At 48.9% G+C, this 24,648-nt stretch overlaps 1 protein-coding gene across 1 annotated transcript in view; it reads left to right on the plus strand.

The window, feature by feature from the left end:
• EXD3 (exonuclease 3'-5' domain containing 3) overlaps positions 1-22,990 on the plus strand; it is a 201,047-nt gene extending 178,057 nt beyond the window's left edge. The window contains exons 22-23 of the mRNA XM_072125372.1: positions 18,964-19,060; positions 21,976-22,990. Coding sequence (XP_071981473.1) covers positions 18,964-19,060; positions 21,976-22,265 — 387 coding nt within the window. The 3' untranslated portion in view covers positions 22,266-22,990. The remainder of the gene's footprint in view (positions 1-18,963; positions 19,061-21,975) is intronic.
• Positions 22,991-24,648: the final 1,658 nt, after the last annotated feature.

A 24,648-nucleotide genomic window follows, 5' to 3' on the forward strand; every position in this document is an offset into this window, starting at 1 on the left:
GTCGAGGTCTGCTCCGGTGTGTGGCATCGCGGGTGTCACGTTGAGATCTGCTGCGGCATGTAGCGTTGCGGGTGTCACGTTAAGCTCTGCTGCGGCGTTGCGTTGAGCTCTGCTGCGGTGCGGGGCTGTATATTGCAGATACATAACAGGAGAGGACAAGCTGCTGTCTGTGTGACAGGCGGAAGCTCGTTCCCAGGCTCCGGTAACATGTGTGACAGGAAGATTCTCCGGTCACACCCGGCCTTCCTGTGAATCTGTCACCAACAATCACTTTGTCACGCTCGTCCGTAAATCACAGCCTCCCGTCAGCTCATCCCTCCAGACCGGAGACACAAAGGGACATCCAAGCGGCTTCTTACACCTCACTTTACATCTTTAGGTTTTGAGTTTTGCACTAAATTATAAGATGACAGTAGAAAGTCATATTACACTCTGCTCAGTATGATTCATATAGCGCCAACATATTCCACAGTGCTGTACACAGGATGTCCAGGGACTATGGATGATTGAAGTGATGGTTTCCCTTCGTACAAAGCACAGCGCCATTCATTATGTAGTGGCTGTGCGTGGTATTGCAGTAAGGATTATATGGGACAGCTGTAGTTTTCTCTCTGAACCATTAATGGACCTGGGGAGAGGCCGCAGCTAAGAACATGGGGCAGGACATGTTGAAATCCGGCATGTCCAATCCGCGTGCTATTGGGGGAGAGCAGCACATTCTCACGGTCTAGTGGTCATCAGTGCAGTGAGGGTCCTGGATGGGTGGTCTGGTGCCCATGACAGTACCAGGGTCCAGTATGTGCCCCATTGTGTGTCAGCTGCTCCCTGCACAGGTTGTCACACCCCGCCCCCTGTTAAAGGTCCTGACCTGTAACATATAGGAGTAATTAAAGGATTAATCCATCTGAAGCCCTGTCCCCGGGACCATATAGTCCTGCAGCCTTCTCAGTGAGCACACAGTCCTTGTAACCTCACATCTGCAGGTTTGTCACAATGTATCTGTGTAGAGCAGACCTTGTGTGTGAGCAGAACGTCTCCCTGCTGTTTTGCTACAATGTGTCACTGACCAAGCGTCTTTAAATTGCTCATGATGGATACATTGTAGCAAACCAATTTGAAATGCTTTGTGCAGCGCTGCGTATGTGTGTGCTATATAAATAAAGAATTATTATTATTATTATTATTATTAAACCCTCAGCTGTTTGAAGAATGTGATCAGGAGAACAGCGGCATCTGTCCCAGGAGCTGACGCTGATCAGTAATTCTAATATGTAGTAGGAGTCGTACTAATGGAATCCAAGTGCCTCTATATCTGTTACACTACTACTCCCAGCATGCCCTGATCGAAAAACATGACTCTGGGAATAAGTTCTGACTCGCAGGTGGCAAAACTACTACTCCCAGCATGCCCTGGCAGCTGCAGGTTGTAAAACTAAGACTAAGAGCGAGCTCAGGAAGCAATAGAGGTTGTGGAACTACTATTCCCAGCATGCCCTGACAGTAGTCTGCTGCAGAACTATACCACCCAGAATGCCCTGACAGCCACACACATTACTCTGAGAATATGCTCTGACTCTGAGGTTGCAAAACTACTACTCCCAGCATGCCCTTACACTTAGATTGCCGAACTACAATTCCCAGCATGCTCTGACAGTCGCCTGCTGCAGAACTACACCTCCCAGCATGCGCTGACAGTTGCCTGCTGCAGAACTACACCTCCCAGCATGCCCTGACAGTAGTCTGCTGTAGAACTACACCTCCCAGCATGCCCTGACAGTAGACTGCTGCAGAACTACACCTCCCAGCATGTCCTCACAATCATCTGCTGCAGAGCTACACCTCCCAGCAAGCCCTGACAGTCGCCTGCTGCAGAACTACACCTCCCAGCAAGCCCTGACAGTCGCCTGCTGCAGAACTACACCTCCCAGCAAGCCCTGACAGTCGCCTGCTGCAGAACTACACCTCCCAGCAAGCCCTGACAGTCGCCTGCTGCAGAACTACACCTCCCAGCAAGCCCTGACAGTCGCCTGCTGCAGAACTACACCTCCCAGCAAGCCCTGACAGTCGCCTGCTGCAGAACTACACCTCCACGCAAGCCCTGGCAGTCGCCTGCTGCAGAACTACACCTCCCAGCAAGCCCTGACAGTCGCCTGCTGCAGAACTACACCTCCCAGCAAGCCCTGACAGTAGCCTGCTGCAGAACTACACCTCCCAGCATGCCCTGACAGTAGTCTGCTGCAGAACTACACCTCCCAGCATGCCCTGACAATAGTCTGCTGCAGAACTACACCTCCCAGCATGCCCTGACAGTAGTCTGCTACAGAACTACACCTCCCAGCATGCCCTGACAGTCGCCTGCTGCAGAACTACACCTCCCAGCATGCCCTGACAGTCGCCTGCTGCAGAACTACACCTCCCAGCATGCCCTGACAGTCGCCTGCTGCAGAACTACACCTCCCAGCAAGCCCTGACAGTCGCCTGCTGCAGAACTACACCTCCCAGCATGCTCTGACAGTAGTCTGCTGCAGAACTACACCTCCCAGCATGCCCTGACAGTAGTCTGCTGCAGAACTACACCTCCCAGCATGCCCTGACAATCATCTGCTGCAGAACTACACCTCCCAGCATGCCCTGACAGTAGTCTGCTCCAGAACTACACCTCCCAGCATGCCCTGACAGTAGTCTGCTCCAGAACTACACCTCCCAGCATGCCCTGACAGTAGTCTGCTCCAGAACTACACCTCCCAGCATGCCCTGACAGTAGTCTGCTCCAGAACTACACCTCCCAGCATGCCCTGACAGTCACCTGCTGCATAAATCCAACTGACTGAATGACTTGCTTGGAGGATGTGTCACCCAGCTTTCCCATAACCAGATAATAGGGAAACGTGGTTATAATTAGGTTGTGTAATTATTGGAGGCTAGTACCTAAATTAGCGCAAAGTTAATTTGTTGATGGGAAGGATGTGAGATGTGCTGCGGGTCAGGGGATGACGTGATGTGACACCCACCTGCAGCATCTGAGAGATTCTCCAGGAATTCATGAACAAAGCGCAGAGCGGAGATGTGATTGTAATCATCTTCCCATGAAGGGGCGAGGTCACCCAGGGAATGTCTCCCAGCTGATAGGATCTGAGGGGGAGATAACGCACCTAGGACTAGGGCTCTGGGGAGGTCATGTGTGTCCACAGAACCTACACACACAAGTCATGCTCCTCCCACATGTCACACACATCATGTACACAGGTTGCACTCACTATTCTGTATTATACCCCAGAGCTGTACTCACTATTCTGCTGCTGGTGGTACTGTCACTGTGTACATACATGACATTACTTATCCTGTACTGATCCTGAGTTACATCCTGTATTATATACCAGAGCTGCACTCACTATTCTGCTGGTGCAGTCACTGAGTACATACATGACATTACCTATCCTGTACTGATCCTGAGTTACATCCTGTATTATACCCCAGAGCTGCACTCACTATTCTGCTGCTGGTGCAGTCACTGTGTACATACATGACATTACTTATCCTGTACTGATCCTGAGTTACATCCTATATTATACCTCAGAACTGCACTCACTATTCTGCTGCTGGTGCAGTCACTGTGTACATACATGACATTACTTATCCTGTACTGATCCTGAGTTACATCCTGTATTATATACCAGAGCTGCACTCACTATTCTGCTGGTGCAGTCACTGAGTACATACATGACATTACCTATCCTGTACTGATCCTGAGTTACATCCTGTATTATACCCCAGAGCTGCACTCACTATTCTGCTGCTGGTGCAGTCACTGTGTACATACATGACATTACTTATCCTGTACTGATCCTGAGTTACATCCTGTATTATACCTCAGAACTGCACTCACTATTCTGCTGCTGGTGCAGTCACTGTGTACATACATGACATTACTTATCCTGTACTGATCCTGAGTTACATCCTGTATTATACTCCAGAGCTGCACTCACTATTCTGCTGGTGCAGTCACTGTGTACATACATGCCATTACTTATCCTGTACTGATCCTGAGTTACATCCTGTATTATACCCCAGAGCAGCACTCACTATTCTGCTGCTGGTGCAGTCACTGTGTACATACATGACATTACTTATCCTGTACTGATCCTGAGTTACATCCTGTATTATACTCCAGAGCTGCACTCACTATTCTGCTGCTGGTGCAGTCACTGTGTACATACATGACATTACTTATCCTGTACTGATCCTGAGTTACATCCTGTATTATACTCCAGAGCTGCACTCACTATTCTGCTGCTGGTGCAGTCACTGTGTACATACATGACATTACTTATCCTGTACTGATCCTGAGTTACATCCTGTATTATACCCCAGAGCTGCACTCACTATTCTGCTGCTGGTGCAGTCACTGTGTACATACATGACATTACTTATCCTGTACTGATCCTGAGTTACATCCTGTATTATACCCCAGAGCTGCACTCACTATTCTGCTGCTGGTGCAGCCACTGTGTACATACATGACATTACTTATCCTGTACTGATCCTCAGTTACATCCTGTATTATACCTCAGAGCTGCACTCACTATTCTGCTGCTGGTGCAGTCACTGTGTACATACATGACATTACTTATCCTGTACTGATCCTGAGTTACATCCTGTATTATACTCCAGGGCTGCACTTACTGTTCTGCTGCTGGTGCAGTCACTGTGTACATACATGACATTACTTATCCTGTACTGACCCTGAGTTACATCCTGTATTATACCCCAGAGCTGCAGTCACTATTCTGCTGCTGGTGCAGTCACTGTGTACATACATGACATTACTTATCCTGTACTGATCCTGAGTTACATCCTGTATTATACTCCAGAGCTGCACTCACTATTCTGCTGCTGGTGCAGTCACTGTGTACATACATGACATTATCCTGACTTATCCTGTACTGATCCTGAGTTACATCCTGTATTATACCCCAGAGCTGCACTCACTATTCTGCTGCTGGTGCAGTCACTGTGTACATACATGACATTACTTATCCTGTACTGATCCTGAGTTACATCCTGTATTATACCCCAGAGCTGCACTCACTATTCTGCTGCTGGTGCAGTCACTGTGTACATACATGACATTACTTATCCTGTACTGATCCTGAGTTACATCCTGTATTATACCCCAGAGCTGCACTCACTATTCTGCTGCTGGTGCAGTCACTGTGTACATACATGACATTACTTATCCTGTACTGATCCGGAGTTACATCCTGTATTATACCCCAGAGCTGCACTCACTATTCTGCTGCTGGTGCAGTCACTGTGTACATACATGACATTATCCTGACTTATCCTTTACTGATCCTGAGTTACATCATGTTGGGTTATCAGTGGGCACTTGTTGTGGTCAGTGTAATTGTAAGGGTGGTATAGAATGTATTTTATGGGGTTAGGACCTTATAGTGCAGTGATGGTGAACCTTTTAGCGGCCGAGTGCCCAAAACCCTCTTATTTATCGCGAGCTGCCAACCAAAAATTAAAGCAGTAACTTATTGCTTCCTGTTCAACAACTTTCAATCACATTGGCCTCCTGAGGACAGCAACACAGTAGAAAGATGGAAAATTTTCATCATTTTATCTCCTTTCCAGTGTCCCTCTGTACACAGAGAAAATCGTGGGGCCAGCAGGAGGTCCCCCATAGGTAATTCGGCCCTGTCTAGTTCTCCCTCTTCCTACAGTCCCAAGTAACAAAGTAAGTATCAAAATATGACTGAAAGCAGCATCTTTTAAGTTGCTTGGAACTGCAGGAAGATTCTTAGTCCTGTCTGGTGCGCTGGACCGGGTGCCCACAGAAAGGGCTCTGAGTGCCACCTCCGGCACCTGTGCCATGGGTTCGCCACCACTGTCATAGGGGGTGCAGTCTAGGATATTTGGTGTAAGGGAATATAACAGCTGTCTTGGATGTACATAAAAAATCCGGTGAGAAACCTTTCAAGTTGTGTTTTGGTGTAATTCAGGTCTCTTACCACTAGGGAGGCGCCATTGAGCTCTAGGGTTTGTTGCATTTTGGGACATATTTTGAAAGGTGGTATTCAGGGTCCTATATTTTTGGGATATTATGTGAATGCCCTGTGCACATTACAGTCCCTGCTGGGATCGTAGGTGACTTTCTCTGCTGGTGAAGGTCATCTGCCCCCCCATACCCCCCCCCCCCCCCCCCTCGGTGATAATAAAGCTGATCGGGGCAAAGGATGCTTACGCTACATACACAAACCAGTCTGACGAGGGCAGCGTTCACACTGGAATGTTTGCACACCTGATTAACCCTTTCACTGGCGGATACATGGTGGAGGCCGTGTGCCTCCAGATACGTTGTGCCCCCCCCCCCCCCCCCCCCCCCCCAGGACCACCCAGATTTCCTGCCCGACCCTCTGGGGGATGTTCACCCATTCATCCCTTCACCACCCATGAAGAGAGAGCGGGTCAGAATAGCAGAGCACAAGCACCCACAGGCTGCCCTCCAGCATTGGGATTATTGCAGCTTTACATGCAAACACTGATTATAGCATTCACTGGCAGCTATTCCCACTGACTGCCCCGCACACACGCACACTCAGCGCAACCTACTACACTACTGGAGAACAACTTGCCTGAACCTAAACACGAGTAAGAATGACACTGCGGGGACATTGTATCACAGTGCTGCCACCAGTACAAAGATAAAGGAGGCTGAGAGTTGTAGTACTATACAGTGATCATATAAAATAATAGGAGTAGTATTACTGTGCTGTGCCTATATACACAGTATAGGAGAAGTAGTACTGTGCTGTGCCCATATATACAGGATATGAGTAGTAGTACTGTGCTGTGCCCATATATACAGGATAGGAGTAGTGGTACTGTGCTATGCCCATATATACAGGATAGGAGTAGTAGTACTGTGCTGTGCCCATATATACAGGATAGGAGTAGTAGTACTGTGCTGTGCCCATATATACAGGATAGGAGTAGTAGTGCTGTGCCCATATATACAGGATAGGAGTAGTAGTACTGTGCTGTGCCCATATATACAGGATGGGAGTAGTAGTACTGTGCTGTGCCCATATATACAGGATAGGAGTAGTAGTACTGTGCTGTGCCTATATATTAGGATAGGAGTAGTAGTACTGTGCCCATATATACAGGATAGGAGTAGTAGTACTGTGCTGTGCCCATATATACAGGATAGGAGTAGTAGTACTGTGCTGTGCCCATATATACAGGATAGGAGTAGTAGTACTGTGCTGTGCCCGTATATACAGGATAGGAGTAGTAGTGCTGTGCTGTGTCCATATATACAGGATAGGAGTAGTAGTACGATGCTGTGCCTATATACACAGTACAGGAGAAGTAGTAATGCACTGTGCCCATATATACAGGATAGGAGTAGTAGTACTGTGCTGTGCCCATATATACAGGATAGGAGTAGTAGTACTGTGCTGTGCCCGTATATACAGGATAGGAGTAGTAGTACTGTGCTGTGCCCTTATATACAGGATAGGAGTAGTAGTACTGTGCTGTGCCCATATATACATGATAGGAGTAGTAGTACGATGCTGGGCCTATATACACAGTATAGGAGAAGTAGTACTGCACTGTGCCCATATATACAGGATAGGAGTAGTAGTACTGTGCTGTGCCCATATATACAGGATAGGAGTAGTAGTACTGTGCTGTGCCCATATATACAGGATAGGAGTAGTAGTGCTGTGCTGTGTCCATATATACAGGATAGGAGTAGTAGTACGATGCTGTGCCTATATACACAGTGCAGGAGAAGTAGTAATGCACTGTGCCCATATATACAGGATAGGAGTAGTAGTACTGTGCTGTGCCCATATATACAGGATAGGAGTAGTAGTACTGTGCTGTGCCCGTATATACAGGATAGGAGTAGTAGTACTGTGCTGTGCCCTTATATACAGGATAGGAGTAGTAGTACTGTGCTGTGCCCATATATACATGATAGGAGTAGTAGTACGATGCTGGGCCTATATACACAGTATAGGAGAAGTAGTACTGCACTGTGCCCATATATACAGGATAGGAGTAGTAGTACTGTGCTGTGCCCATATATACAGGATAGGAGTAGTAGTACTGTGCTGTGCCCATATATACAGGATAGGAGTAGTAGTACTGTGCTGTGCCCATATATACAGGATAGGAGTAGTGGTACTGTGCTGTGCCCATATATACAGGATAGGAGTAGTAGTACTGTGCTGTGCCCATATATACAGGATAGGAGTAGTAGTGCTGTGCTGTGTCCATATATACAGGATAGGAGTAGTAGTACGATGCTGTGCCTATATACACAGTACAGGAGAAGTAGTACTGCACTGTGCCCATATATACAGGATAGGAGTAGTAGTACTGTGCTGTGCCCATATATACAGGATAGGAGTAGTAGTACTGTGCTGTGCCCATATATACAGGATAGGAGTAGTAGTACTGTGCTGTGCCCGTATATACAGGATAGGAGTAGTAGTGCTGTGCTGTGTCCGTATATACAGGATAGGAGTAGTAGTACTGTGCTGTGTCCATATATACAGGATAGGAGTAGTAGTACTGTGCTGTGTCCATATATACAGGATAGGAGTAGTAGTACTGTGCTGTGTCCATATATACAGGATAGGAGTAGTAGTACTGTGCTGTGTCCATATATACAGGATAGGAGTAGTAGTACTGTGCTGTGCCCATATATACAGGATAGGAGTAGTAGTACTGTGCTGTGTCCATATATACAGGATAGGAGTAGTAGTACTGTGCTGTGCCCATATATACAGGATAGGAGTAGTAGTACTGTGCTGTGTCCATATATACAGGACAGGAGTAGTAGTACTGTGCTGTGTCCATATATACAGGATAGGAGTAGTAGTACTGTGCTGTGCCCATATATACAGGATAGGAGTAGTAGTACTGTGCTGTGCCCGTATATACAGGATAGGAGTAGTAGTGCTGTGCTGTGTCCGTATATACAGGATAGGAGTAGTAGTACTGTGCTGTGCCCATATATACAGGATAGGAGTAGTAGTACTGTGCTGTGCCCATATATACAGGATAGGAGTAGTAGTACTGTGCTGTGCCCGTATATACAGGATAGGAGTAGTAGTGCTGTGCTGTGTCCATATATACAGGATAGGAGTAGTAGTGCTGTGCTGTGCCCATATATACAGGATAGGAGTAGTAGTACTGTGCTGTGTCCATATATACAGGATAGGAGTAGTAGTACTGTGCTGTGCCCATATATACAGGATAGGAGTAGTAGTGCTGTGCCCATGTATACAGGATAGGAGTAGTAGTATTGTGCTGTGCCCATATATACAGGATAGGAGTAGTAGTACTGTGCTGTGCCCATATATACAGGAAAGGAGCAGTACTTATATAATTTTGCTTCTTTTTGCAAAGCAAGTTTGATTCAATATGTGACATGTATGTAATATGCATCACATGGGACATTGCATTATGGGATTTTCTGGAAATAAAGTTGGTGTTTTAATGGTTCAGCAAGTGTTTACAAGCAGCGGTGACCTGTATCCTAGATTCTTGCACGTCCCTTGTGGAGAGGACACATGAGGAGATAGATGATGGTGCATGTGTTGTGTTTTGCCTGGGGCCGTTGTACAGGCAGAGTGTAAATCCCCGCTGTCTCCCGAGACGCCCTGATCGGGGCGGCTGCTCCATGTGTATCTCATTTCCAGCAGATCCTGGAATTCTGGAGCGTGCGCCGGAGACTTGGCTCACATCCTGGGTTTAAATGGTGCTATGGGGTGTTTATGATGGAGTTAAGGCCGCTGTTTCCTTTAATTTGAGCAAATAACCCAGTCTCCGGACAGAATTCATCATCTCACGTGGTGCCGGATGTGTAGGTGCCGGCCACGCTCGCGGAGGAAGAATGTGAGGGATCGGAGTGGCTCGTGGTATCGGGTTGTGGGCTGGTATTAGAGCTCGGGTCAGCACCATTGATATACTGCAGGTTATGGCATTGCTTTCCCATACTCGCCCAAGATGGGACCATGAGTGACACCAATGTCACATCTCTGCCCCGAACAATTGTCCGTCTTGCTGTGGGGTGGGAGCTGCTGGGATTTTCCCACTGACCTTCTACACTCTTACAACTGGGGCTTAGCAAATTACTGCCAATTACATGTCCCGTCTGTCCTTCTGCTGTCACATTCCCAGTCACAATTTGGCTACAATCTGCTTCATAGGAAGCTCAGGCACCAAAATGGCCAAATGCTGCGTCCTGGCACTGCCTGGCACCCACTTGTCAATGCACTTTGATGAAGCATTTGCTGGAACAGGACACAAAATAGACTGGGGTGTCACTTGTTGTATGGCTGCGAGGGTTGTAAATGACTGCATTAGCAGAACTTCAAAGGGGAGGCTTCTCCTAGTCCTCAGAGCAAGGAGGCCAGAGGTGAGATTCCAAAAATGTGTCCCATAGCCTCACATAATAAAGATATGCACTCTAGGGGTTCATGAGTGATGACACAGGAGAGACGCCCTGGAGGGGGACAAGAGCACAACAGGAAGGGAACAGAGCAATAACTCTATCAGATGGGTACAGGACAGGGACACCCTGACACTTGGGGGGACAGGACAGGGACACGCTGACACTTGGGGGGACAGGACAGGGACACGCTGACACTTGGGGGACAGGACAGGGACACGCTGACACTTGGGGGGGACAGGACAGGGACACGCTGACACTTGGGGGACAGGACAGGGACACGCTGACACTTGGGGGGACAGGACAGGGACACGCTGACACTTGGGGGGACAGGACAGGGACACGCTGACACCTGGGGGGACAGGACAGGGACACGCTGACACTTGGGGGGACAGGACAGGGACACGCTGACACTTGGGGGGACAGGACAGGGACACGCTGACACTTGGGGGGACAGGACAGGGACACGCTGACACTTGGGGGGACAGGACAGGGACACGCTGATACTTGGGGGGACAGGACAGGGACACGCTGACACTTGGGGGGACAGGACAGGGACACGCTGACACTTGGGGGGACAGGACAGGGACACCCTGACACTTGGGGGGACAGGACAGGGACACGCTGACACTTGGGGAGACAGGACAGGGACACGCTGACACTTGGGGGGACAGGACAGGGACACGCTGACACTTGGGGGACAGGACAGGGACACGCTGACACTTGGGGAGACAGGACAGGGACACGCTGACACTTGGGGGACAGGACAGGGACACGCTGACACTTGTGGGGACAGGACAGGGACACGCTGACACTTGGGGGGACAGGACAGGGACACGCTGACACTTGGGGGACAGGACAGGGACACGCTGACACTTGGGGGACAGGACAGGGACACGCTGACACTGAGGGGACAGGACAGGGACACGCTGACACTTGGGGGGACAGGACAGGGACACGCTGACACTTGGGGGACAGCACAGGGACATGCTGACACTTGGGGGGACAGGACAGGGACACGCTGACACTTGGGGGGACAGGACAGGGACATGCTGACACTTGGGGGGACAGGACAGGGACACGCTGACACTTGGGGGGACAGGACAGGGACACGCTGACACTTGGGGGACAGGACAGGGACACGCTGACACTTGGGGGACAGGACAGGGACACGCTGACACTTGGGGGGACAGAACAGGGAAACGCTGACACTTGGGGGGACAGGACAGGGACACGCTGACACTTGGGGGGACAGGACAGGGACACGCTGACACTTGGGGGGACAGGACAGGGACACGCTGACACTTGGGGGGACAGGACAGGGACACGCTGACACTTGGGGGGACAGGACGGGGACACGCTGACACTTGGGGGGACAGGACGGGGACACGCTGACACTTGGGGGGACAGGACGGGGACACGCTGACATATGGGGGGGACAGGACGGGGACACGCTGACATTTGGCTGTCTTTTCTTATCTTCTGGATCTGTGTTTTGCCTGACAGCTGCACAACCAGCAGTCCCATGTAAATCGCTCCCATGATGAACATGCAGCTGCAGGGGGGGAGCCCTAACCATTCGTCTGCTAGCAATGTGATAAAGTGCAGAGCAAAAGTCACTTCCTAATGAGGGGTAATGAAGTTGTATTTCTCACACCCTAGAGGTTGGGGGGAGAGACAGCACATAACACCTATCCCCTGGGAACTTCTCTCCCCTTCCAAGTCCCTTTTGTTTGTTTGGTGACTGGCAGAAATACAGTAGCTCATTTCAGGGACTTCTTGGCCCCTTCCTTCCCCCATTAACTCATTCACAGCACATTGTGGTCCGGCAGTGTGTAACCAGTCTGTGTACAGTGCACTGGATCACCCCTCCTTAATAAGGGCACACATGGGGGCGATAAATGCTACACCCCTAAATTATATGCCCAGTTTTTTCCCAGACTACTGAATTGGAAATCTCCCGAGATTATATGATCATGGCCATGTGTTGTGGAGCGCCACCTACCTCCTGCAGGCATCAGTCATTGGCCCAGAGGTTGGAGGACTTAGCCCATGGCCTTAATTTGGTTTTATTGGATTCCATTGATCCCATTACCATAATTGATCATGGGCATCAGGGATCGGGCATCACTGCCCTGGCATTGTGCCATCAGGCCAGGACTATTTTTGCAGCATTATCTTCCCTGCCCTTGGAATTGTTAATGAGAGTCCCACACCTCCAGCGCTTTACATTCCTGTGTGCGGCTCACACCCTCTCTCCGGCCAGCAGAGCACCCCTCGTCCTGCCTCCTCCTGTGCCGGGGGAACCGGTTTTTCTTATTGAGTCCTTTGTTCCTTACTGAGCTGGATTTGTGACTGTAGGGCTACCTGTGATTTCCTCTTCTCACGCTTTCTGTATCCGTCCCAGGCATGTATATATGTATGTCACCAGCTAAACCAAGGTGATGGCCGCAGAGCAGATAGACCAGTGTAATAGATGTATACACCAGGATTAGTAATGCCATGTATGTACCCAGTGACTGCACCAGCAGCAGAATAGTGAGTGCAGCTCTACAGTATAATAAAGGATGTAACCCAGGATCAGTACAGGATAAGTAATGTCATGTATGTACACAGTGACTGCACCAGCAGCAGAATAGTGAGTGCAGCTCTGGGTATAATACAGGATGTAACTCAGGATCAGTACAGGATAAGTAATGTCATGTATGTACACAGTGACTGCACCAGCAGCAGAATAGTGAGTGCAGCTCTGAAGTATAATACAGGATGTAACTCAGGATCAGTACAGGATAAGTAATGTCATGTATGTACACAGTGACTGCACCACCAGCAGTATAGTGAGTGCAGCTCTGGAGTATAATACAGGATGTAACTCAGGATCAGTACAGGATAAGTAATGTCATGTATGTACACAGTGACTGCACCAGAAGCAGAATAGTGAGTGCAGCTCTGGGGTATAATACAGGATGTAACTCAGGATCAGTGCAGGATAAGTAATGTCATGTATGTACACAGTGACTGCACCAGCAGCAGAATAGTGAGTGCAGCTCTGGGGTATAATACAGGATGTAACTCAGGATCAGTACAGGATAAGTAATGTCATGTATGTACACAGTGACTGCACCAGCAGCAGAATAGTGAGTGCAGCTCTGGAGTATAATATAGGATGTAACTCAGGATCAGTACAGGATAAGTAATGTCATGTATGTACACAGTGACTGTACCAGCAGCAGAATAGTGAGTGCAGCTCTGGGATATAATACAGGCTGTAACTCAGGATCAGTACAGGATAAGTAATGTCATGTATGTACACAGTGACTGCACCAGCAGCAGAATAGTGAGTGCAGCTCTGGAGTATAATACAGGATGTAACTCAGGATCAGTACAGGATAAGTAATGTCATGTATGTACACAGTGACTGTACCAGCAGCAGAATAGTGGGTGCAGCTCTGGAGTATAATACAGGATGTAACTCGGGGTCAGTACAGGATAAGTAATGTCATGTATGTACACAGTGACTGCACCAGCAGCAGAATAGTGAGTGCAGCTCTGGGGTATAATACAGGATGTAACTCAGGATCAGTACAGGATAAGTAATGTCATGTATGTACACAGTGACTGCACCAGCAGCAGAATAGTGAGTGCAGCTCTGGAGTATAATACAGGATGTAACTGAGGATCAGTACAGGATAAGTAATGTCATGTATGTACACAGTGACTGCACCAGCAGCAGAATAGTGAGTGCAGCTCTGGGGTATAATACAGGATGTAACTCAGGATCAGTACAGGATAAGTAATGTCATGTATGTACACAGTGACTGCACCAGCAGCAGAATAGTGAGTGCAGCTCTGGGGTATAATACAGGATGTAACTCAGGATCAGTACAGGATAAGTAATGTCATGTATGTACACAGTGACTGCACCAGCAGCAGAATAGTGAGTGCAGCTCTGGAGTATAATACAGGATGTAACTCAGGATCAGTACAGGATAAGTAATGTCATGTATGTACACAGTGACTGCACCAGCAGCAGAATAGTGAGTGCAGCTCTGGGGTATAATACAGGATGTAACTCAGGATCAGTACAGGATAAGTAATGTCATGTATGTACACAGTGACTGCACCAGCAGCAGAATAGTCAGTGCAGCTCTGGAGTATAATACAGGATGTAACTCAGGATCAGTACAGGATAAGTAATGTCATGTATGTACACAGTGACTACACCAGCAGCAGAATAGTCAGTGCAGCTCTGGGGTATAATACAGGATAAGTAATGTCATGTATGTACACAGTGACTACACCAGCAGCAGAATAGTCAGTGCAGCTTACTTACAAAGAAACCTAAAGAACCTAGCGTGTAGGTAACCCGGGGCTGCCTGTGTATGGATGTCACCCCCTCCCCCAATTCTTATCACCGGAGAAGCTCCTACAGGGAGGCCGCACCCTTGGGAGCAAAATGTAACCCAATAATTTATACAGTGACAGAGTGATGTAATAATGATGCAACAAGATACAGCTACATATTCACATAATTTACTCCGGGTATCATGGCTTCCAGCTTTTATGAAATAATCTCCAATATCCGGCTATTTGCAATCCAATTGTGTGTATTGGTGTGTGCTGTGTGTCGTCCATCAGTCTGGTCTCATGTGTGATGTACCTGAGTAGAGGTGATGTGCAGGACATGGCCTCCATCAGTCTGGTCTCATGTGTGATGTACCTGAGTACAGGTGATGTGCAGGACATGGCCTCCATCAGTCTGGTCTCATGTGTGATGAACCTGAGTACAGGTGATGTGCAGGACATGGCCTCCATCAGTCTGGTCTCATGTGTGATGTACCTGAGTACAGGTGATGTGCAGGACATGGCCTCCATCAGTCTGGTCTCATGTGTGATGAACCTGAGTACAGGTGATGTGCAGGACATGGCCTCCATCAGTCTGGTCTCATGTGTGATGTACCTGAGTAGAGGTGATATGCAGGACATGGCCTCCATCAGTCTGGTCTCATGTGTGATGTACCTGAGTAGAGGTGATGTGCAGGACATGGCCTCCATCAGTCTGGTCTCATGTGTGATGAACCTGAGTACAGGTGATGTGCAGGACATGGCCTCCATCAGTCTGGTCTCATGTGTGATGTACCTGAGTACAGGTGATGTGCAGGACATGGCCTCCATCAGTCTGGTCTCATGTGTGATGAACCTGAGTACAGGTGATGTGCAGGACATGGCCTCCATCAGTCTGGTCTCATGTGTGATGTACCTGAGTAGAGGTGATATGCAGGACATGGCCTCCATCAGTCTGGTCTCATGTGTGATGTACCTGAGTAGAGGTGATGTGCAGGACATGGCCTCCATCAGTCTGGTCTCATGTGTGATGTAGTGGAGTGTGTGATGTACCTGAGTAGAGGTGATGTGCAGAACATGGCCTCCATCAGTCTGGTCTCATGTGTGATGTACCTGAGTACAGGTGATATGCAGGACATGGCCTCCATCAGTCTGGTCTCATGTGTGATGTACCTGAGTAGAGGTGATATACAGGACATGGCCTCCATCAGTCTGGTCTCATGTGTGATGAACCTGAGTACAGGTGATGTGCAGGACATGGCCTCCATCAGTCTGGTCTCATGTGTGATGTACCTGAGTACAGGTGATATACAGGACATGGCCTCCATCAGTCTGGTCTCATGTGTGATGTACCTGAGTACAGGTGATGTGCAGGACATGGCCTCCATCAGTCTGGTCTCATGTGTGATGAACCTGAGTACAGGTGATGTGCAGGACATGGCCTCCATCAGTCTGGTCTCATGTGTGATGTACCTGAGTAGAGGTGATATGCAGGACATGGCCTCCATCAGTCTGGTCTCATGTGTGATGTACCTGAGTAGAGGTGATGTGCAGGACATGGCCTCCATCAGTCTGGTCTCATGTGTGATGAACCTGAGTACAGGTGATGTGCAGGACATGGCCTCCATCAGTCTGGTCTCATGTGTGATGTACCTGAGTACAGGTGATGTGCAGGACATGGCCTCCATCAGTCTGGTCTCATGTGTGATGAACCTGAGTACAGGTGATGTGCAGGACATGGCCTCCATCAGTCTGGTCTCATGTGTGATGTACCTGAGTAGAGGTGATATGCAGGACATGGCCTCCATCAGTCTGGTCTCATGTGTGATGTACCTGAGTAGAGGTGATGTGCAGGACATGGCCTCCATCAGTCTGGTCTCATGTGTGATGTAGTGGAGTGTGTGATGTACCTGAGTAGAGGTGATGTGCAGAACATGGCCTCCATCAGTCTGGTCTCATGTGTGATGTACCTGAGTACAGGTGATATGCAGGACATGGCCTCCATCAGTCTGGTCTCATGTGTGATGTACCTGAGTAGAGGTGATATACAGGACATGGCCTCCATCAGTCTGGTCTCATGTGTGATGAACCTGAGTACAGGTGATGTGCAGGACATGGCCTCCATCAGTCTGGTCTCATGTGTGATGTACCTGAGTACAGGTGATATACAGGACATGGCCTCCATCAGTCTGGTCTCATGTGTGATGAACCTGAGTACAGGTGATGTGCAGGACATGGCCTCCATCAGTCTGGTCTCATGTGTGATGTACCTGAGTACAGGTGATATACAGGACATGGCCTCCATCAGTCTGGTCTCATGTGTGATGTACCTGAGTACAGGTGATGTGCAGGACATGGCCTCCATCAGTCTGGTCTCATGTGTGATGTACCTGAGTACAGGTGATGTGCAGGACATGGCCTCCATCAGTCTGGTCTCATGTGTGATGTACCTGAGTAGAGGTGATATACAGGACATGGCCTCCATCAGTCTGGTCTCATGTGTGATGTACCTGAGTACAGGTGATATACAGGACATGGCCTCCATCAGTCTGGTCTCATGTGTGATGAACCTGAGTACAGGTGATGTGCAGGACATGGCCTCCATCAGTCTGGTCTCATGTGTGATGTACCTGAGTACAGGTGATATACAGGACATGGCCTCCATCAGTCTGGTCTCATGTGTGATGTACCTGAGTACAGGTGATATGCAGGACATGGCCTCCATCAGTCTGGTCTCATGTGTGATGAACCTGAGTACAGGTGATGTGCAGGACATGGCCTCCATCAGTCTGGTCTCATGTGTGATGTACCGGAGTAGAGGTGATGTGCAGGACATGGCCTCCATCAGTCTGGTCTCATGTGTGATGTAGTGGAGTGTGTGATGTACCTGAGTAGAGGTGATGTGCAGAACATGGCCTCCATCAGTCTGGTCTCATGTGTGATGTACCTGAGTACAGGTGATATACAGGACATGGCCTCCATCAGTCTGGTCTCATGTGTGATGTACCTGAGTAGAGGTGATATGCAGGACATGGCCTCCATCAGTCTGGTCTCATGTGTGATGAACCTGAGTACAGGTGATGTGCAGGACATGGCCTCCATCAGTCTGGTCTCATGTGTGATGAACCTGAGTACAGGTGATGTGCAGGACATGGCCTCCATCAGTCTGGTCTCATGTGTGATGTACCTGAGTACAGGTGATATGCAGGACATGGCCTCCATCAGTCTGGTCTCATGTGTGATGAACCTGAGTACAGGTGATGTGCAGGACATGGCCTCCATCAGTCTGGTCTCATGTGTGATGTAGTGGAGTGTGTGATGTACCTGAGTAGAGGTGATGTGCAGGACATGGCCTCCATCAGTCTGGTCTCTTGTGTGATGTACCTGAGTAGAGGTGATATGCAGGACATGGCCTCCATCAGTCTGGTCTCATGTGTGATGTACCTGAGTACAGGTGATATGCAGGACATGGCCTCCATCAGTCTGGTCTCATGTGTGATGAACCTGAGTACAGGTGATGTGCAGGACATGGCCTCCATCAGTCTGGTCTCATGTGTGATGTACCTGAGTACAGGTGATATGCAGGACATGGCCTCCATCAGTCTGGTCTCATGTGTGATGAACCTGAGTACAGGTGATGTGCAGGACATGGCCTCCATCAGTCTGGTCTCATGTGTGATGTAGTGGAGTGTGTGATGTACCTGAGTAGAGGTGATGTGCAGGACATGGCCTCCATCAGTCTGGTCTCTTGTGTGATGTACCTGAGTAGAGGTGATATGCAGGACATGGCCTCCATCAGTCTGGTCTCATGTGTGATGTACCTGAGTACAGGTGATGTGCAGGACATGGCCTCCCTCAGTCTGGTCTCATGTGTGATGTACCTGAGTACAGGTGATGTGCAGGACATGGCCTCCATCAGTCTGGTCTCATGTGTGATGTACCTGAGTACAGGTGATGTGCAGGACATGGCCTCCATCAGTCTGGTCTCTTGTGTGATGTACCTGAGTACAGGTGATGTGCAGGACATGGCCTCCATCAGTCTAGTCTCATGTGTGATGTACCTGAGTACAGGTGATATGCAGGACATGGCCTCCCTCAGTTTGGCTCTTGTGTGATGTTGGGTTTATGCTTCTTTGCAGGCCTGTAATTGTAACAAGTACCTGCACATTTCCCAAGACCGGATGCGAGAGCTCATGAAACTTCGGGACTACCTGGAGGAGACCAGAGGAACACAAGGTGAGTGTCCACTCATCACTGACCTGCCAGCCTAACTATATATCAGTTATTGGAAATGAAGCCTATACAGTGTGTATACTGTATGAACAGTAGTCCAGCTATCTCCCCAAGTCCCCTATGCACATGTACCCTGGGCTCAGACGAGGGTGCGTGGGCCTCCCCCGGCACAGGAGCGGGCGAGGAGTGGGCCTCCCCCGGCACAGGAGCGGGCGAGGAGTGGGCCTCCCCCGGCACAGGAGCGGGCGAGGAGTGGGCCTCCCCCGGCACAGGAGCGGGCGAGGAGTGGGCCTCCCCCGGCACAGGAGCGGGCGAGGAGTGGGCCTCCCCCGGCACAGGAGCGGGCGAGGAGTGGGCCTCCCCCGGCACAGGAGCGGGCGAGGAGTGGGCCTCCCCCGGCACAGGAGCGGGCGAGGAGTGGGCCTCTATAGTGCAGGACTTTAAGTTTACAATAACTGAGGCTTTTAAGGTGCAGATTCCAGCAGCGAACCAGAGTTACCTGCCTCAAGATTTAATGCAGTGGCCGTATTTATCTTTGTACCTTATTAGTCCCAAAGCAGAAGATGCTAGACTTTTGGGAATTACTATTTGGGACTAAAAAGTTTTCACACCACCAAGAGTCGCAAAGGTGAGGCAGATCATGACATGTATCACAAAGGGGAGAAACTTAAGATACATTGCAATGATTAAGTAGGAAAACTTCAGGAAACCGAAAAACCCTGCTACCTGTGCCCCATAGAGTATATGTGGAAAGCCGGGGGTCGCCCCTGTGTCCTGGCAGGACATGAAAGGGTGCTGGAGGTTCCACCTGTCCCCAGGTTCCTGCTGTATTTATTCAGTGGTGGGTGATGCCTCCAGTGAGGTGTGTCCTCAGCCTCTCCAGTTTCCCATCACCCCCTCCTCCTGGACCTCTCTATTGCCCTGTCTCCTCTTACATGGTGAAAACAGGCAATTTCCATAAGGAATCAGCAATGTTCAGCACAGAAGGTCAAGGAGATAAGACCAGCAATAAAGCGCAGGCTGTGACCTTTGCCTTATGTACTATCACTACACTCATAACTTATATGAGAGAATTGCTGCCCATTAATGTGGCCCCAGCAAACTGATCCCATAGCAACTCCAAGGAACGTAAGGAACTCCATCCCATAGATAAAGGTCCTGGAAGGAGATGAACCCAAGACCCAATCCCTATGACAAGTAGGAAGCCACCCGCTCAGTCCCGAATCCTTCAGGGTCACTTGAGCTGAGGTATTCCTTGTCCTCCCCCTGATGACATCCTCAATATGTTTGAAAGCAATGAATAGAAATTCTTGTGGTGGGACCATGGGGGTGGGGGACAATGTGAAGGACCCCTTCAGCTTCCACTTTGATGTAGGTTTTCCTTTGAAGCACAGGAGAGATCCGGGTGTCCTCGGATGTCCTGCCCCACTCACAGGCACATCATCTAGAGATTATTGCCACTACTGCTGCATCTGATACATCCAGCGTCTTATTATACTCCATGCAGCTCTCGGTGTGACTGGAGAAAGCCCCCAGTGATGGCCATGACTTGTAGATAAAGGAGGTGTCCACACCCGGACTCTACTCCATACCCAACATCCTAAAGCTTCCCCTCCAGGCCCCACTTACAACCTCATGCCTGCTCCTAAAATAGCCACATAGTTGACCTCCCCCCTTACCCCCCTCCATGTCTGCAAATCTACATTACCCCCATGTGACCCGTTCTTCATCCCTAATTCTGTGGAAATCTAGGAAATGACTTATTACAATGTATCTCTTATTGTAACAACCCTCCTCCTCCTTCCCGGGAAGATGAGGAAAAATAAGGTCCTCGCTATCTTGTCCGGTGACGTCGCCACCAAGCTGCTAGAGCCCCGTCCTTACTGAGATGCCTTACTGAGGAGAGGGGGGAGGGAGGGGAGAAAAAGCCCAAAATACCAGGCATTCCTTGAAGTGTGCAAAAGGTCGGGACACAATGGGCAGCCGAACAATGCCTCATATTTTCTGCTCTTGGCTCATTTCCCAAAGTTTTTCTTACTAATGGGAACGTGAAGGAGGGGAGGACGAGTGACTGTAACTTATGTTACCGCTCAGGTGCCAGGACTGAGGACCCCCAGATACATAGTATCCAGGCACAGACCTGGAGTTGTGGATCCAAGTCCATTGGTGTCTATGGCAGTGTCCCTGCCCATTTATAGTCCTCCCGTCTTACTGTGAGCTCCCAGCTTGGCTCCTATGGTGAGAAAGTTGTGTCGTTCTTGTCTAACTTTTTCCCTCGAAAGCTAGAAAAGTTGGGTCACCCCCCCCCCTTCCCCCATACACTGGATTTTTATTTAGTATTACCAGAACTGGCAAATTCAACAGATATTTTTATGGACTGTTGACAGCTGATCATTTGTCTATGCATCCAGCATCCAGTCTATGCATCTTATCTTCACTGGTACATTGTAGCAAACCCTCAGAACAGGAGCAGTTCTTGCATCCAGACTGGATACAATTGTAACACATTTCCAACCGCTGGATGTTTTAGATCTGAACAGGGTTTTCATGATGCTTCCATTCACTGACAGCAAACAGAACAGAAAGTTTCAGAACTTTTCATTATATGATTATGTTGGAGGATGCGGCAGGGTCCTGTGCGGCCCCTGTGACCCCCTCCCCAATGTATTTGGCGCGTGTCTGATTTACTAGCGGACATGTAACTGGTCCCATGTGAGGAAGAAGAGGCTGATGATATAGACATGTTCTCCATAAGCGGCAGGCGACCGACGCAGTCCCGGATTTTACCCCCCCTTCCGGGGCTAAGCAGTGCAGGGAGGCTTGTTATATTAGCTGCCATATTGGTTGTCACCCAGCTTTCCCAGGAACAGATACAAGCTTCATCTCTATGAATGTCCTGTTTGTGTCGTTATCCGCAGATCCCGCACATGCCAACAAGCCGGAGTGGTTGTCCCATAGCGGAAACCTGCAATGGATGGAAGAAATGGGCATCTCCCCAGAGACTCTGCTCCTGCCCAGCAGTGCCCAACTCCAACTGGACACGGTCCCCGCAGGACTCCTAGACAAGGTGCCCCTGTTCTTCTGCTGTAGTCAGTGCGGCAAAGTCTTCTGGGAAGGGTCACACTACGGACGGGTGGTCTCACAGTTCAAGGAAGTCCTACAAGACAACGGGGAGTGTATATACCAGTCTGCCAACAAGGCTCTGTGAGAGGGACAACTGGGAAGCGGATTGGAGAGGGTTAACGGTTATGGGGGATAACAAGGGAAATCTCCCATCAAAATCCATCATGATAAACCAGGAACACTTACTCACTGATCCAGGCACCGTGACTGCGGTATCTTCTTATATTTGTAACCATGGCCTCCTTCCTTCTAAAATCAACTTTTATAATTATGCTAATGAGGGTGTTACCAGAGCTCCACCATGCTGTAGCTTCACAGGCTGTTACACTGTGTGGATTACATAAGGCAGAGGGAGGGGGCGAGTGCTGAGTGAGCAGAAGATTGGGCAGACAGCCTGTAACGCTACAGCACAGAGGGGCTCTGGTAACACCCCCATAATTGGCAAAAGTTTATTTTAGAAGGAAGGAGGGCAAGGACAAGAAATATAAGAAGAATAAGTGTCCCTGGTTTATCATGATGGATTTTGATGGTAGATTTTCCTTAAATTATTTGCCTTTTAGTTGGGGGAGGAGCTTGTAATAAAGGAGGACACAATGGTGTTGCCCTTTTGCAACAGATCCACAGGTCTTCTACTCGTTTCTGAGCTGCTCCATTTACGATCTGCATAATATTATCCTCCTCCCGGATTCTGTATATGTCGTCCGTCTCGTGTCGTTTTAATTTTTTTTCTTTTTTTAATTTCCTGTTTTTATTGATCTCTTTTTAGCGTGTTTAGTGATTTTCTTTGTGATTTATCTTTTCTTTGTACATAAATAAAATAAGAAAAAAAAATTCTTGTCCTTCTTGTAAGCTGGAAGGAAGTGACTGCTGGAAGATCAGGACAAGACCTGCAGGTACGGATGATGCACTACATTATTACTATTAAATATTGATCATGTAACCCCTCAGATGCTGCGGGATAGTAAAATACAATGGGAGTTAAAGACCTAATGATAGCCACCGAGTCTGCCATGGCTGTAACTTAGACGAAAATGGGGCGCAGTAGACTGCCTGGCTGAGCGGCACATTGGTATCGAGAAGTGATCCGAAGATCCATTTGGGTCCATAAAGTCAAAAATGGTTTTGATATGAAGAATTATTGTAAAAAATGCAATAAAACCCATATATAACTAATCACACATAAAGATAACATGGTATGTTCTTTAAGTGTCAGCTCCTGCTGCACCAACCTGACTGCAGGTGATGCTGCCTGAGGCGAGAGGCTCAACTTGCCTCGTGGCTGCTGAAATCCATCTCATCCTGCAAAAAAGAAGCCCTCGTACTGGTGCATGGATGGAAAGGTCTAACTGTTATGGCTCTTTGTATGCAAAAAGATGGCAAAATATGATGAGGGTTCCAGTGGTGTGACCTCTACAGGTGAGGAGAAATGGGGAAAGTTGTACCCCCCCTAGTGAACGTGCGCCCCAGGGACCCCCACTAGTGGATAACTTGGTGCCACGGGAATCCCTATTTGAGGAGTTAACTTTTAGGACCCCCAAATATACAGGGAGTGGTCCCTTTTCAGGAGCATTCTGTGAAGCGGGGGTAGAATGGATGGAGCACACCTCTGCAGAGCAGGTGCATGCAGCCTTGTCCCAGGAGCTTGCGCTCGCTTCCTCTCTGGCTGCTTGTTATTTCCTAGCCGCGCTGCGCTCCTCCTCTTTCTCTCTGTGCCTTTTGTACCAGACTCCGCTGGGAAGAAATCCTGTCCCTGTTCCCACGCTCCAACACATTTTAATGAATCAACTACAAGCCCCGCCCACTCTGTCTCATCCACCTAAACCGCAGGCAGGCGATTGGCTCCCACAAGCCACGCCTTTTTCCTTGCCCTAAACTTTTTGCATGTGGTTGTGGGAGCCCTGGGGGGAGATGATCACTTTACTGAGTCAGGTGTCATTAACCCCCTGTGTGCCAGCAGGTGCACCTACACATCGCCACATATAGAGGGAAAGAGAAAGAAGCCGTTCTGGATACAATGTATAGGGTGTGTCGCTCCCCGAGGTGATAGTGACACCCCTCGAAATCTGATCATTCAGTTTCTCCTGAATTTTGTCCTGTTCTTTCTCCCCATGTCAGCGCCTGTTCACATAGTAAATACAGTAATTGTGTACTCAGTACAGGAGTGGGGGCTCCTAGCATCATATAGATCACTCCCCACAATCTGCACTTACCTGTGCTGCAGGTGTATCTATATACAGGAGGGCACTACCACCCCCATCATTCACTGCATGCTGTGATAAGTATATACAGTGTAGTAACAATGGGCTGGAGTGAATCTATTACTCTCTGTTATCAGCCATTACATCCTGGGGAGAGGAGACTGTACAGGGGGGATACAATCTATTACTCTCTGTTATCAGCCATTACATCCCAGGGAGAGGAGACTGTACAGGGGGATACAATCTATTACTCTATGTTATCAGCCATTA

The sequence above is a fragment of the Engystomops pustulosus genome, chromosome 9 (assembly GCF_040894005.1).
Source record: "Engystomops pustulosus chromosome 9, aEngPut4.maternal, whole genome shotgun sequence".
In the NCBI taxonomy this organism is placed as follows: domain Eukaryota; kingdom Metazoa; phylum Chordata; class Amphibia; order Anura; family Leptodactylidae; genus Engystomops; species Engystomops pustulosus.